We start from the raw sequence: 16,505 nt of genomic DNA, 5'->3' as shown, positions 1-16,505 counted from the left end.
AGATTTGTGACAGTGAAGTGTGGGCTTGCCTGATTCATAATTTATCCCGTCACTATCCTCATTTTGTCTTTTTAGTTTCAGTTTATTCCACATTAACAACAACTAGTGATCACCATGTGGTCGAAATTCGACCACAATTTATTTTGTGGCACGTTGACAGTCCTGTTTTCTAGGACGGCAACTAGTTCAAATTCAAGAAATAAACTAATACTTTATAGTTTGTGGAACTTCTTAATCTAGGCGTAGGCTGGTGACTTTTCAGTTGACCTGTTATAATAAAACACAACCCTAACCTACAAATTATTGTGACTTAGGTGTAGTTTTAAATTATTCGATAATGTATGCTTTAGATGTCCTATAGTGTTAAAATAAATTACATTTGATAACATTATTTTTAAGATTATTTAAGCCGAAATTAACTAAAATTCATGCTCCAACATTACCAGGTGTTGACGTCATAAATGCCCTAGATGATGTAAGTTCACTGTTTCATTGAACGGGCTATATATTGAAAAGTAAACCTTCGTTCTGTACCGTTATCAAATGTTTCGGAAAACCCTTCCCGTCGGTAAGAGAATGGAAAAAGAAAAGGAGTCTAACCTCATTGACCTGGAGAAGCAATTTGGCTTCTCCCGCTGCCGGAAAATATTTCTTCTTATCACGTAAGCAAAATCGCATTTTCGAGGGTCCGTCGAGCGGACTCCTTCCGTCGCAAAACCCAATCTGTGTCATAAGTGGTCCCCCGACGTCCTAGAACGCGGAGGCAATGCACCTGCAGGCCCTTCACGACAAATTGCACGCTGTCAGCATCGATTTTCCATCCACAGTCACGTCGCATACAAATGTTAAGTGGCGCATTTGTCTACGCCGCCGTCGGCCTCACGGTTTAAAACTGTTTTATGCCGCGGGCGCCTTGGTCTGGATGGAGATGCCCTTTTAACATATTCCGACTGTTACGGACGGTCTTTTGGTTTATATAAGAAATAGGTTAAAATTAACGTTGAGACCAAGCGACCGAAAATAGTCGAAGCAGTCCATAGTCGCAAAACAGTCGAACTAATCGACAGTAGACGCATTCGGTAAAGTTCGGTAATTTCCGCCTGGTTATGCGACGTTGCCATTTTAGATTTAACCCTAGCGTTGGTAGGAACTCTGCTTTGTAATGTCAAGAATTGTTTCTATTTTTTGTTTGTTTTTGTACTATTCATATTTTGATTATAAATGGTAGGCAGTAATGGATAAATCATCGTTTTGTGAATAATGTCAATATTGTCAGAAAAAGCACTTTTAATTTGAACATACATATGAGGATACTCCAACCAGGTGCGTATCTATTCAATTTTTGTTTTTATTTTGCAAATTGGATTTATTTCTATACCGAAATCTTTATATTTTAATCGTAGTTGAACATGTGAAAGTAAAAGTACAGATAAATATGACTCGATCTCCATTATGTGAGTATATCTTATCAAAATCACAGTTCGACCATTTATCAATTTCTTCTTCTGTGTGTCTGATGGAGTTAATCCAAACCGAAGGGTGTTATTGTAGACAATCGTTTCCACATCCAGTTCTTGAATGTATATCTTTCTCGATCTGCATATCTACTGTAGAAATTCTTTGCCACATCCTATGATAATTTGATTTGACTGAATATGCAGTGATAGAGAAGAAGACGTTACACTCTGTAGATTAGAGGCGTAATCTATTTCTAACTAACTATTTATTTCGCGTCGGCATTTTCAACCAAAGTAATCAAAAATATTAAGAAGCGAATCAATAATTATTAAAACAAGCAGAGTGCTAAAACAACGTTTGCCGGTTTATAACCTCTTACTATCACTAATGTTTTAAAGAATTTTGCAGACATTTAACAACCGAACGACTTTTACAGGCTGATTCGGTTACGTTACAGACATCATTGTATCTCTTTTTAACTGGAATAAAATGAGACGGAAAATATTGTCCGGTATTAAAACGAATTTACAAACTGCTATAGGCAATACATTATACATCTCGATGACGTGAGTTCACTGCTACTTTGGCTAGACTATAGTGTGTGTTACATTATACAGTGTGTGTTAATTTACAGTAAATATTGAATAATAAAAATAGCATTACCAACATACGGTAAAATTTGGAATATTGTCATTTCCAATGAGTTGTTATATCAGTTATAGTTATATTAATGAAATTTCATCTACATTCCTGTTAATTTTCACTTAGAAGGTTACTTATATTAATATGATGTATTTATTACAATAAAGCAAGTAGTTCAATCAAGGCTTACAGGGAGGCGTACAGTCTGCAGCACAAAGAAGCATTCCCTGAACCACTTGTAACCAAGCAGAATCTCCATTAAAATCCGTTAAATTCAACAACGTAATAAATCAAATCGAAGAGGTAGACCTTCGTCAATTCGGTAAGGTATGTCAAATTCAAATCGCTGGATTCTCACCTAGCACCACGTCTAAACTCATAGCAAGTTGAAACTTTTCAAGCCTAATGTAGACCAATTTTGTTACCATTTCCATCATTATTTATCATTACCATTTTAGAATAATCAGTTTATATTATTTTATTTATTATTTATTTAACATTTATTATTATTTTAATAATTTACCCAAAGAAGAAAGAAATACACTTGTAGTTTTTAAGACAACGAGTGTTGCCATCTCACATTTAACCAAGGAGTATTTAAAATGTGAATGTGGAAATTTGTACATAGGAGAATCTGGGAGGATGACGATAATATGGAGACATATGACAAGATATGGTACATAGAGCCATCTTCAACCTATTGGAGGAACTGGACACATTAGGATTATGGGGCACCCCTATGCCCTTGGCAGAGCACTGTTTTGTTAAAACAATATCAGTGGTAGCTCCTAATAAACATTTTAAAGTATTCTGCATTTTTTTTGCAAAAAAAAACTTACCTATTTTTTATAAATTAAGTCCATCCTACGTCCTTTTCTTTTCGCAAATTTGGCAGTCACTTTGTAATTAAAATTGTCTATTTCGAAAGAGCTGTTAAACGGCCTTTGGCCATTGAATTTCTGAGAAACGTTTTGATGCGCTTTAGTGTTCAAAGTCAAGTCTCCTTCAACGTGTCTCCTAAAGTTTGCTATTAAACATTTTAGAAGAGGTAGTGCACCATTTAATATCCTGCAATAATTTCTTGAATAAATAACTGACAGTTAAGTTCGTAATCGTTATTTATCAAGTGGGATATCCTCAGGAAATGTGCCCCAATAATCTCCAAAGTATTCCGAAAAGAAAAATGATGCAACTACTAGATGCTCTTTAAACTGAAATCGCTTTCTTGTATAATTTATTATAACATCACACATCTCTAAAACAGAAATTCGGTAAAGAGATTTACTGTTGCCTGGATGGTTGCGTTTATTTTCTGGTGGCTCATGACTAATTATATCTGATGCTTCAGTAATGATGTTATCAATTTTATTACGAACTTGAAATACTGCGTTCAAAATTATTAAATAATATTAAATAATTCATTAGTTATTTCGTCCATCATGATGGCCAATAATGAAGAATTATTAATTTCATACACTGTAATAGATCGTTCTGTATTTCTTTGAAGTCCGCGAAATGTCCCCGGGTTCTGGAAAATATTGCTCTCATCATGTCTCCGAAGATGCAATTCAAAAGCTCCACAAAATTCAATGCAATATTTATAATTTTTGATAAAACATACCTACTTTTTAACACATTTTCATTATATACCTGTATATTTATCGAATACGCCAAATCTAATTGTGCCATAATATTAGTTGATCCTAGTTGATTGATTTTTTAAATAAAGGTCTCTATTACCATATTTCGGAATAATAACATCTGGTAAAGGTCTAGCTTTTCCTTTAAATTCCAACTTTTCTTCATAATATTTCAAAAATTTCTTCACATTGATTAAATTAAAGACCACTTCCATAGTCACAGTTATTAATATTGTTATTATTAGTGTTGGGAACTATCGACTGAAATCGACTATCGACTGTTTAGTAATTGACTACTTTTTACTATCGACTGTTTCAGTCGCTATTTTTGGTTTAACTGATTTTACTGCTTTTTACCAGTGACTGTTTCAGTTATGTATTTTTTTTTGATAGTTTGCTTGTAAATAACAAAATATTGTACATTAATATAGCAGCATTTTGAAACTATATTTTTCAAGATTGTTAATGTAATAAGATAAAAAGTTTAATTGTGAATGATAAATAGTGAAATACTTTTGGCTGTTTTTATAGTAATAATAGGTAATATTTCAATTACTCTCTCGATTTTTGTTAAACAATATTTCCGTTCAATAAAAAATAAAGCATTTACTTTATTTATTATATTAAAAATAGCAATTAACATATTAAAATACGATAAAACATTTGTGCAATATTATTCCATTCGATAGAAAAATTCCATTCCTCTTTACAGATCCACAGAACATTCAAATATAAACGTAATTTTACTTCGTTTAAAATGAAATAATTAATTGCATGTTAATAGTATTCAGTAATTATGTTCTCCTTCTCTTTTTTAAAGTTAGTATGTGAAGGACTGTGTACATCTCCGTCTCGCATATACTACCGTTGAAAAAAATAAGAGAATATAATTTATACAGGAAAGGGTTTATACATCTTTCGATGTTTTATTCGCTAATTTTTTGACTATCGACTGTTTACAGTGGATAGTTCCCAACGCTAGTTATTATTAACTGGTCGAAAGTCGCGTAAAATTCCGATACACATAACCGATGTCACATACGGGCCATACGGCGCTGGACTAAATGCAGCAAAATCTCCTCTTAAATATCGGGCTTTATTTTAGACCGTTTTGGCGGTCATGGGGGTAGCGGAGCGCTGCGCAGGTGTTTAATGGAGCTCTGCTCCACGGTACTTCCGTGGCTCACACTTCCATTGCAGTTTTTTATCACTTATTACAACAAGAATTTGCGAATGCAAAGTGGGATTTGCTTCTTGTTAAGTAATAGAAAATATTTTAGTGAAATTACATAATTATTTTCTTGGGAGCTTCTTTAGTTTTTGCACTGCAGCGCTTATGCATCAGGCGCCGCTGTATAATATAATGACATAATATAATATAATAACATTAAATGAACAGATAATGTGATCCACGTATACAGGTGAAGATTTCCTGCGTTTTACCAGAGAAACCGAAAGAAGACGAAGAATCACCAAGAAAAAGTGGACCTCCTGATGGGTTTTTTTGCCGAAAGGGAAGGAAACTATGATATTCTAAGGCAAGCAATAGCAAATATGTAGGACCACAATAAGCTCTTTGAAAAGGTGACCAAATTAAAGGACAGCGTCGAAGGAGAAAAAGAAACAAAAACTAAGGACCCAACTAACCAAGAGACAATGAATTAAGGAGCAGAGGAGTTCATCCTGGTTAAACATCACCGAAAAAGGAAAAAGGGGACAAATTCAGAACACGAAAAGGCACCAACGCAATAAGCAGCAGCGACCATCAACCCCAAGCTTTTAATGCAAGCTCTATGCTTCGGTCAAACAAGAACCAAACCCAACGGAGTAGTCTTCTACCAGCAAACAAAGGATAATTTCAGGCTAGTTACTAAAATGCTTTTTCTACTCTTTTGCTCCGGCCATAGAAAGGCAACCATGTCATCTCCAGAGAACTAGTGGAAACTGTCGCGGAGAGAAACATTAATGCTGAACTCATAGACAGGAGATTTCAGAAATCGATAACGAATTATAAAAATACGCTAATGGGAAAATATTTTACTAATTTAATTTCATATACAATTTTTTTACCTGTTTTCCCATTACGTCAATAAACTCATGACAGAATTAATAGTGGTCGCGACTGAAAACAGCCGATAGTAAAATGTAAAGAATTACTAAACAATCGACAGTTAGTTTTTACTCATTCAATTATCCATCGCTTAATAAACTAAAAAATAATTTCTTTATCATTCAACACATAAATAAAAATATTGCATATACTATATAATCCTTTTAACAAAAAAAATTTATTTTTCGGTAAGGTACCATCTCTATCAGAAATGCTATACTAACAAACAAATACCATAAAATCATTACAGAAATCTATGTCAGGGGAAAATCTATACAGGAATCTGTAAGATAGGGAACCGTGAGACAGAAACCTATAACGAGATGTTACAGATATCTGTATTAAGAAATATATATATATTAACAGGCATCTCTAATAAGAAATAATAAATAAACGGCATGAAACATGAATGTTGAATACGATAGCGCACATACAAATTAATTAATTATTAGTACACTGAATTGTTTGAATGTTTTGAGCAGAACCTGAAAAAAGTTGATATACGTAATGGTACTACTTATTACGTAATAAATGTATGTATATAGCAACATGGGCAGCTGTTTCATAACTCTCTCACATGAAAATACGCTGTTTGTATGAAAAAGATAGACGCCTTCATCGAAAAGATATTAAAAGGAAAGAAGAGGAAAGAATATTTAGCAGAGGTGCATTAACTTGGGACTAGGTGTAGAGTACATTAAGGAAAGGTAAGGCCATTGGCGGTTCCAAAGTTCCTCACAATGCTGTCACCCATAAAGGTCGTATTACTTCTGAAAATTAAAATAGTTCCAAATAAGAACAAAACTGACCCTACCAACATCATCAATGCTTTCCTATTCCTAAAGATGACCTCAACATTTGTAATAATTATTTACAATAAATAATAGTTATAGTTAGTATAGTAAGTAATAGTTATTTATTCCTTACCTGTGTTTTTATTCTACTACGGTCACACTAACTTCATTCTCATTTAGTCACATAACACATAGTCGTAATTATTAAATTATACGTAGGAATCACGTTCACGTCCAATTAATATACCGCCCACTTACCTAAAACAAGAAGCATAATATAAGTCATATAACAGGTCAATTGAAAAGTCCCCGGCCTGGCACATAGATGGCGCTACTAGAATTAAATCCAACATTTTGAGTGGAACAACTTTTGTTATTGTGAAAAAAATGGATAAAAAGGAATTTCGCGTATTTATAAAATATTGCTTTTTGAAGGAATAAAATACAGTTGAATCAAAAACTTGGCTTAATGCCAAGTTTCCGAACACTGCCCCCGGAAAATCAACCATCAAGGATTTGTATCCTAAGTTTAGACGTGGTGAAATGAGCACCGAAGACGATGAATGCAGTGGACGCCCAAAAGAGATTGTTATCGACGAAAATATTTAAAAAATCCACCAAATGATTTTGAATGACCGTAAATTGAAATTGAATAAAATAGCAGACACTCTAAAAATATCAACTGAACGTGTAACATCATATAATTCACGAATATTTGGGTCTGTTCAAAGTGGGTGCTGTGCGAGCTCACTTTTGACCAAAAATAACGACGGATTACATCAACGGATGATTCGGAGCAGTCATCCGAGTAGACTGCACACGATGAACCCGCTCCAAAGCACCGTATCACAAGTCACTGAAAACGATGGCAACCATCCATGAATTTGGCTGCGAATTGCTTTCTCATCCACCGTATTCTGAAGATCTGGCCCCCAGTGACTAATTCCTGTTCTCATATCTCAAAAGAATGCTCGCTGGGAAGACATTTTTGTCAAATGAAGAAGTGATCGCCGAAGCTGAGGCCTATTTTGAAGCAAAGGACAAATCGTACTACAAAAATGATATCGAAAGTTCGCTATAATCAGTGTCTCACCCTTGAAGGGAATTATGTTGAATAAAAAAAATTGGCAATTGATCTGTTAAATTAACATCAGAAAGTAAATTAATACTATCCAACGCGATTGAAGATTTTTTTATTCAAGAGGTGAAATCGAGAAACCCTTACTTACAATAATTATAACGTGAAAACGAGAAAAGTACCTTGAGACATCTGGACATCTGTAATCCAGCTGTGGTTCCCAACAACTTCCTTCCAAGCCACTACCATTTGCGGACTTCCTTGGACCCGATTTCAAGAAACAAACATCCCATGGAAGGCGTCCGAATATGTCAGCAATGAGTCAATTTAGGCCAGATGGATAACACATGATGTTCATCGCTATTTGTTTATCCATAATTGTTATAGTACCAGCCTGGAACTGCGACACGACTTTAATTGTACTTCTATCTGTAACAAATCATTATATATTAAAACTGGATACAACAATATACAAGAAATTCGAATTTACCCTTTATCTCCCTTATCCTTTCCCTTCGTTTGCTTCAAGTGGGTGCTCAAGATTTGTTTAAGAATTCCGACGATCCCTACAAAGAAAATTAATGGCATGATATCGACCTCGACGGGACCCTTATTCTCTCGAGGGTTGGACCACACTTCACTGTCACCGTAAACACTCACGCTCCGCACTCGAAATATTCTGTAACCAATATAAAACAACATTAACTTGATGTTGCTTGACTTGATATGTTATGATATATTAGAAATATGAGAGAAAAACTCACCTCACTTTTCGGAAGAATATGCTGGGATATGCTGGCTCCGATTAAGAAGCTTCAGCGCTAGCCCAGACCAAAACAATCAATGGAAATTGATCTCCACAGAAAAACTAGCCACATACCGCTAGTTGCCATGAGTCAACCGGCGTTAAAGCCGTTTTTAATTTGAATTAGTATAAATGAAAATGTGAACGCTTAAAAAGAGAATAAACAAAAACAATGGATGATCTTCCGCACCGAGGGTCGTGACGCTAAGCATGTTAGTACAAAATTCGGGTGGACCACGGACCTCCCGACATCCTGGGTAAAAATCTTTAGCAAATTTTCCTCCGATTCCCACATTAGCGCCAGAAAAGGAAGAACGAATATCGATCGAACCACCACCAGTGACAACCCATACTAGCCCATTCATCATCTATCGATTGAACTTCCGAGTCCTCAGCTGTAGGAGACCCTCAAGGCAATCAACTAGAAGTTGCCGAAGCAACGGGCGATATCATACAATGTATCAAAGTCTACAATGTCCTGCTACCAAGGGAATGAAATGTGCACCAAGACCAGGACGATCCAGGATCATCAGCCACATTAGCACACCCAGGAGGTCACGCGCGCATTACACTAAGCAGTTTTAATTTTCCCGTACCCGAAAATAGAAAAAAACATCACAATATGGTACGTATGCATACAGAATTCGAAAAATGTATTCCGATAAATGTCAATTTCGCGTCAACTCGGTGAGGTCTGTGCCCTAAGGGCAATTATTTTAATAAATATGAAATATAATAATGTCAACTTACCCGATGGGGAATGACACTTCATCCTAATTCAACATCGAAGTGCGCCGTTGTCATCAATACCGGAATGATGTTCATTGTTGAATTCAACATAATGAAATATATTTTACGTTAACATTTCAGATATATTCAATTACGCCAATATTCAACAAATAACTGGCAGTGTAAATAAATTTAATTTTGTTTAATATAAATATAAATTTAATTTGTTTAAGACAAATTAATTATACATAATGACAAATATAAAATGCAAAAAGGCAACACAGTGCGCAAAGCACAGAGTTGAAAAAATTTCATGGCACACTGGTTTTCCTTAGGAGCAACAAATATGCATTTTTTCACAGTGCCGTCTTAATAAACTACAATATTTTGAACAAACTTTGAATTTTAATTCAGGGGAGTGCAAATAATTTTTCATCTTTTTGAAAAATATTTAAGATTTTTTTATTTTTGAAATATACTCCTAGTATTTCTAAAACTTATTATTTTACCACTTATATTAGGGCTTAAATCTAGTAAATTATTTTCATTAGTCATTTATTATATTCATTTCTAAACTATATAATAAATTAATAAATATACTAAATACAGATTGAACTCACTGGATAATAATGAATAATGTTATAATGATTGAAATGGAAGGAATGTAGCAATTAATAATTATGATTCAATATCAGGTAAGAGGATAACTTTCAACTCGATAATAAAAGTGAATGTAGACGATTTGTTAAGTTTAGACAAATTAAATGAATGTGAGATATGATATTTTTATATATAATTACATTTCAAAGGCAATGTCAAGCTTCGGCAGAATTTCGTTAAACAATTTGATATTTTCTTTATAAGTGGACTAAGATCTAGTCAAGATAAAGTTATATAAAAAAAGTTCCAAAACTAAAAAAGCAGTATAGAATCATTTTCTTAAAACTTCAGATAATGTTATCTCAGCCAAATGTTTAAATTGTAATAATATACTCAAAACATTGAGGTCCTCAACTTCAAGGCTTCACAATGAAATGGCTCATTCTGTAGTTTGGTGCCGGTATGCACGTATTTGTTCACTTTCAAAAGCATTTATTTAGAAAAAATGGTAATATACGTATTATAATCTGAAGAACAATAACACAGAATAGACCTTAATGCAAAAAAAGTGTAAAGAGGGACACAATTCCGTATTTTTACCATCAAAAATTTAATTAAAAGGGTATAAGAAAAAAACTACTACTCTTATATATAAAAACTTTTAATTAAAGTTAAAATAATTATTATAATAAATGGCAGTTCTTTATAATTTGGTAACACAATAAAAAAATTTCTAATCGTCTACTACAATGATAAACCTAAATGAAAATCAGTACAAAACATAAAAAGAAAAACGATCGAATATGGAAGACAAATAAATTCTAAATCGAGACAAATAACATGAATCTGTAACGTTTGTATCAAGACTTAAGAGATTTTAAAGCAAAACTTATAAACCAAAAAAAAAATGTATAAGAAAATTAATTAACTGTATATAAAATGTGACAAATATGTACAAAATATGATTAGCATTAGAATAATCTTATATGGCCACACGTGAATACAGAATAATAGAGAATCATATTTATAGTCATTTGTTTTTTTTTTCTGAGTTACATAAATAAATAAGGATGTCCAGATAGTTTACAAAACATGACGTTCTCCAGTCATAAAAAATTAGTTGTGGTTTAGCTACACTCTACACTCGGAAATGCTTTTAATACCATTGTTCACGACTTGGTTGTGATATCGAACCCAACTTTATATACCTAGCCGTTTGACCCGCCAAAGTCGATACCGAAGAGGCTTGTGGTATGGCTATTGATGTACTACGGGTTGCTTCAGTGGCAGTGGGTATTTGGGTTCCATCACCTTTTATAGAAGTTATGGACTTCCACAAATTTATGCTATGCACTGAAACAAAAACACACATGTAATTAAATGTATTATAATATAAATTAAACGTATTCATTAATGAAGCAAAATGTGCGTTGTGGCGTCTGCTGCTGTTGTTCTGAAACCACTTATATTTCATTTTAGGGCAAAAGAAATCAGTTATCATCATTTCCTAGCCTTGGGTATTAACGATTATTTTTAGACTGAATAATAAACAAATTAGGGACGTCACCAAAATGAATATGGTCACAAGACTATTGATCGACCAGTCAAAATTGAAAAACCCTCTATAAATATAATTATTTTTGCATAATTAATTGTAAAATATCAATTCAAACCTTGTTTATAACACAAATACGATAATTAAACCATCCATCAGTTTTGTTAAATATTAAATGAAAAACATCTGTATTTATTATCAGTCTCTATATAGCAACACTCCCATATATTTCCAAGTGCAAGTGGGTCAATTTTTAATTTTAATAGAACTTGTAGTGCTGATAAAAATACTAATAGTTCCTAATAATAATGAATTATCATTTTGTGAGTATATATTATCAAGTTAGTTGTTGAGATTTAGAATATTAAAATACATTAGTTTTATGTTGAGATTTATTATGGCTTAATATAATCGAAAACGAGAAAATTCTACTCTTTCTGGTTCAGTATCATATTATTGTTTCTTTGAGTATGATTAAGATAAAATATTCTCAGTTGATATATCACTATAGAACAGTTTTGATATATCTATATTTTAAAAAATATATAAATATTTTCGAGCTTCTGTTTTACTACTATTATTTTAGCATCTAAATGGGAATGATTAATTATTTTAAGATTAGTTTTGATAAAGGAAAGTTCAGTTAAAATGTGTGCCAATTAATAGAAAAATATTTGGAAACAGCAAAAACACCTTCAAAGACCCAACAATGCCCAATACTAAATAATTATTAATTAAGATATTAAGTTATCATATTTCTTACTTAAACAAGAAATAGTAATAATTCTAATCAGACTTACTTTTAAACATTCTAACAAAGCCATCATCCCCAGCTGATGTTACAATGGTGCCTGTAACATTCCAACACACGCGCCAAACTGTACCACCATGATCATTAAACTGAGCAGCTGTTTGTATATCCAATTTTGTTATACCATTTTGAGAAGCTTGCTCATCACTAAACAAATAGACAAATATGATGTACCTTCATTCTGTAACAAAGTTAAGTGGGTAAATACATACTCAAGCGGGGTTAAATTTAGAATTCTAAGATCCCTGTTGGTTGCCACAGCTAGAATATGGAAAGACCTGCCTAAATTTGGAGAAAACTCTAAGTCATGAACTGCATCTGTGATACTTGAAATAGTATCTAACTTGACCCATCTACGGCTATTTTCACTATATTCATAAACAAAAACTTTGCCTCCATTGTTAACATTGGTATCATCACTTCCTACTGCTATCATAGGAGGGTGTAACCTACACAATAAAAATTAATAGGTCTCCAAAAAAAAAATATTGAATTGAAATATAATACCTTGATAAACTAGGATTCCAAGATAAACAACTTAAAGGTAATTTGCAATGAATTTCATGCTGTAATGTCCACTGACTTAAATTCATTACATCAGGTGCTTCATATATTCTTATAATACCTAGAAATGGTACATGAATTATATTAATATAACTCTGTTACAATATACCCAACCTTCAGCTGAACATGTTGCTAGTAATAATCCCTGTGCTTTTGGTCCAAATTTAACATCTGTTACAGATGTTCTTGAGTCAACTAAATTTGTTCGTCGAACCCAATGTCTAGTGCCTCTTTGCCCAGGTCCTGGAGTATCTCCAACTAATTCATAACATGTATCACTTACTTTTACGTTTTTTTTTTACCTACTGACTATATTTTACCTATTTCTTCCCATACTGCAGCTGTACGATCAAAGGAGCAAGTAGCTAAAACTTGACCAAATTCTGGATTAGCCCACGTTACTTTCCAAACAGACGCTGAATGAGCTTTGAAACTTGAAGTTAAAGTCCAATTGCCATCACCATTTTTATCCCAAACCTAAAGTAACTCAATAAAAAATAATATTATGTACACTTAAAAAAAACTGATCCAATTTTTATACCTTTACAAATTGATCGCTAGAACATGTTGCCATTCGATCTCCATAAAAGTCAAATGATACATCGTGAATTAAATCTTTATGTTCCGCTTTAATTTCCTGTGCTTCAAACATCTTAATTGTTTAGATAATCCAGAGTATGAGGACTACAACTCAATTCAACGGAAATCACAGAAAAATGACATTTGTAAAATAAAAATTTAACTATAACCTCAAAATTCTTAAACAGTCAAATATATCAAAACTCGCCAGATTGTAGCAATATATTATAAAGGTATATAAATAATAAATAGTGCAGTACAGAAATTTCATTACATATAGTAATATACAAGGCAGATAATACAGGTTTTATAGTAAAATATTATGCAGTAGTTTTAAACTGTTATTATTTTGATTAAACTGTATTATAATTTTTAACATTTGGATCATTTCATTAAAATAATTCACACATTAAATACAGTAATTTCTTGGAGTATAATTGTTCATTATCAGATAACCCAATTTCTATTCTATAAGCCCTATTATCTAATCTTTTTATCATATTTTTAATACAATTTCCTTTATATAGACTCCTGATTTTTATGTATTTTATAGGTGGCAATAATTCTTGCTAGTTTTATTGTAAAATCTGTGACAATGGCAAAAGTTGGTCTTAGTCCATTAGACCCTAGTTCATTTTCTAGGCCAGGTAAGTATTTTAATTGGTATTATTTGATTTTTTAATTACATTTTTAATAGAATATGTGAAAGTAACCAATCTAGCATTAAATCTGAATGTAAACTTTGACAGAAAAATAATATCAGGAATTACAGAGTTGACCGTTGAAAAAATAGATAAAACTGTGAATGAAGTTGTTAGTATTGATTTTTATGTTTTAGCAGTAGGAAACATTGTTCTACTTTTAATTTTGTAGATTTTGGATACTTTAGATTTGAATATTTCTAAGATATATGATGCAGAAAGTAATGAAAATTTAGAGTACAATTTAGGCGATCATATTCCAGATTATGGGAAAAAATTGACTGTACAGTTACCGAAAAATGAAAAAACTATGTAATTAACTTGATTAATATATGGTTTTCTTATATGATAATAAAAATTGTCATATTTACAGATTTAAAATTGCTGTTGGATATGAAACAAGTCCTGAGGCAACTGGATTGCAGTGGCTTTCACCTAAGGCAACAGCAGGACAAAAACATCCTTACTTATTCAGTCAGTTTCAGGTAAAATATTTTTTTCTGAGAAGTTTACCTTCCTTTTATTTAAGTTTATTTTAGCCAACACATGCACGTTCAGTTTTACCATGTCAGGATACCCCAGGAGTAAAAACTCCATATACAGCAACGGTATGTCATAAAATTGTTTTTTGTTATAATTTTTAATAGATTCTATCCTAACCTGTGATATTTGCATAGATTTCGGCACCACAGGAGTTCACTGTTCTGATGTCTGCGATTCGTGATGGGACAAAGAAAATAGCAGGGGGCAAGTTATCCCATTTTGTTCAAAAAGTTCCAATGCCTTCATACCTAATTGCATTAGCAGTGGGTATATTAGAATCTAGAAGCTTGGGACCAAGATCACATGTATGGTATGTGCTTAAAACTGTCTGTGGCTTTTTTTTAAATTTTAAGTACATTCCAGGGCTGAAAAAGAAATTATAGAAGAATGTGCTTATGAGTTTGCTAATACAGAACATCAGTTAAAGACGGCTGAAGAATTGTGTGGACCTTATGTGTGGGGCATTTATGACTTATTGGTTTTACCACCAAGTTTTCCTTATGGTGGTATGGAAAATCCATGTCTCACGTTCGTGACGCCAACCCTGTTGGTAAGTAATATGTAGTAAATGATTTTTTATTTGTACTTATAATTTGTATTATATTTAGGCAGGTGACAGGAGTCTTGCAAATGTTATAGCTCATGAAATTGCTCACAGCTGGACAGGTAATCTGGTTACAAATAGAAACTTTGAACACTTTTGGCTGAACGAAGGTTTCACTGTTTTTATCGAGAGGAAGATTAAAGGAAAACTAGAATCGGCAGCCAGTCAAGATTTTGACGCCTATACGCATGTTACTGATTTAAATGAAGCTGTATGTATAACTTGTTATCACATAAGATTTCGTATGCAGATTCTTTCTTCTTAGATAACATTAATAGGAAAGAATAGTCCTTTAACACAGCTGGTGGTTAATTTATCGGGAGTCCATCCAGACGAAGCCTTCTCGATCGTACCATACGAGAAAGGACAAACATTTCTTAGATATCTGGAAAATGTTGTTGGTGGTCCAGGTAAAATGATAAACTATACATTCTACAGTGTTCTAAGTATTTATTTTTTATTATTTTAGAGATAATGGAACCTTTTCTTAGATCTTACTTCGATCATTACAAGTTCAAGTCAATCGACACCAACGACTTCAAATCATATTTTCAGAAATATTTTACAGACAACAGCAACATTGCGTCTATAGACTGGGCTTCTTGGTTGCATAAACCCGGGATGCCTCCGGTAATTCCCGACTATGATAAGTCTCTCGCCCTTATATGTGATGAAATATTCAACAAATTTGTGAATTGGAATGGCAGTGAGTCATGTCCGATTAAAATAAAAGATGTAGAATCCTTGTCTTCCTTCCAACTGAAGTATATTCTGCAGAAAATTTTGGAAGGCCCAGTCCAGACTGTTTCAAACTTGCAAGTGCTAAGTGAGTTGTTTGGATTCGATAATATAAAAAATGCTGAGATAAAATTCATCTGGTTGAGGATATGCCTCAAAGCTCACTGGGAGGAAAAGATTGACTCTGTGTTCCAGTGGATCAATGTTATAGGCAGAATGAAATTTGTTAGGCCCTTATATAGAGATTTATATAATTGGGAGAAGACTAAACAGTTGGCGCTTGATAATTTTAAAGCCAACAAACAAAATATGATGCATGTTTCAGCCTATACTCTGGCCAGAGATTTACATATTGAAGAGTAAATTTTCTTAACATTATACGAAACAAGGTGTTGACATTATTTTTGCTTTTTATAGAGATTTTATTTACATTTTGTGCTTTTATACCAATTGTTTCATACTGTTTAAAATAAATATTTTGATAATTTTAAACATGTTTTTAAATGGTGTAATTCCACAATCTCTAAAATCAGGCTCTATTAGTTTATAAATAT

General features: G+C 32.8%; 2 protein-coding genes across 5 annotated transcripts; one reads left to right on the top strand and one right to left on the bottom strand.

Moving 5' to 3' along the window:
* Window positions 1-10,501: 10,501 nt before the first annotated feature.
* Nup44A (nuclear pore complex protein Nup44A) lies at window positions 10,502-13,727 on the bottom strand. Its single transcript, XM_076411783.1, has 7 exons — window positions 13,328-13,727; window positions 13,107-13,263; window positions 12,901-13,044; window positions 12,730-12,847; window positions 12,435-12,671; window positions 12,212-12,369; window positions 10,502-11,209 (listed from the first exon to the last, which is right to left on the bottom strand). Exons 1-7 carry the CDS (start codon window positions 13,436-13,438, stop codon window positions 11,013-11,015), a joined length of 1,122 nt encoding a protein of 373 aa, XP_076267898.1. The 5' UTR covers window positions 13,439-13,727; the 3' UTR covers window positions 10,502-11,012.
* Window positions 11,598-16,443, top strand: LOC143200964 (leukotriene A-4 hydrolase). Of its 4 annotated transcripts, none has more exons than XM_076411777.1 (11): window positions 11,598-11,734; window positions 13,919-14,012; window positions 14,063-14,178; window positions 14,239-14,378; window positions 14,440-14,551; window positions 14,606-14,674; window positions 14,744-14,919; window positions 14,973-15,159; window positions 15,218-15,424; window positions 15,479-15,623; window positions 15,683-16,443. In XM_076411777.1, exons 1-11 carry the CDS (start codon window positions 11,720-11,722, stop codon window positions 16,312-16,314), a joined length of 1,893 nt encoding a protein of 630 aa, XP_076267892.1. In that variant the 5' UTR covers window positions 11,598-11,719; the 3' UTR covers window positions 16,315-16,443. The 4 variants fall into 4 exon arrangements, with proteins under 4 accessions (XP_076267892.1, XP_076267893.1, XP_076267895.1 ...); XM_076411778.1 differs by lacking the exon at window positions 11,598-11,734 and adding an exon at window positions 13,491-13,598; XM_076411780.1 differs by lacking the exon at window positions 11,598-11,734 and adding an exon at window positions 13,598-13,669.
* Window positions 16,444-16,505: the final 62 nt, after the last annotated feature.

Source organism: Rhynchophorus ferrugineus, unplaced genomic scaffold, assembly GCF_030347505.1.
Source record: "Rhynchophorus ferrugineus isolate W39M unplaced genomic scaffold, kcgeb_rfMv2 rfM8, whole genome shotgun sequence".
NCBI classification, from domain to species: domain Eukaryota; kingdom Metazoa; phylum Arthropoda; class Insecta; order Coleoptera; family Curculionidae; genus Rhynchophorus; species Rhynchophorus ferrugineus.
Note: the sequence above shows the minus strand (reverse complement) of the source record. Positions and strands in the feature narration are given on the sequence as shown.

Excerpts from the sequence above, each read along its gene's own strand:
- LOC143200964 (XM_076411777.1), top strand. Across the intron at positions 14,179-14,238 it reads ATAAAACTGTGAATGAAGTT|ATTTTGGATACTTTAGATTT; the intron begins GTTAGTATTGAT and ends TTAATTTTGTAG. Across the intron at positions 14,920-14,972 it reads GGACCAAGATCACATGTATG|GGCTGAAAAAGAAATTATAG; the intron begins GTATGTGCTTAA and ends AGTACATTCCAG.
- Nup44A (XM_076411783.1), bottom strand. The coding sequence starts at position 13,438 with ATGTTTGAAGCACAGGAAATTAAAGCGGAACATAAAGATTTAATTCAC. Across the intron at positions 13,045-13,106 it reads TGCAGTATGGGAAGAAATAG|TTGGAGATACTCCAGGACCT; the intron begins GTAAAATATAGT and ends GTTATGAATTAG. Across the intron at positions 12,370-12,434 it reads CTAAATTTAACCCCGCTTGA|TGATGAGCAAGCTTCTCAAA; the intron begins GTATGTATTTAC and ends CTATTTGTTTAG.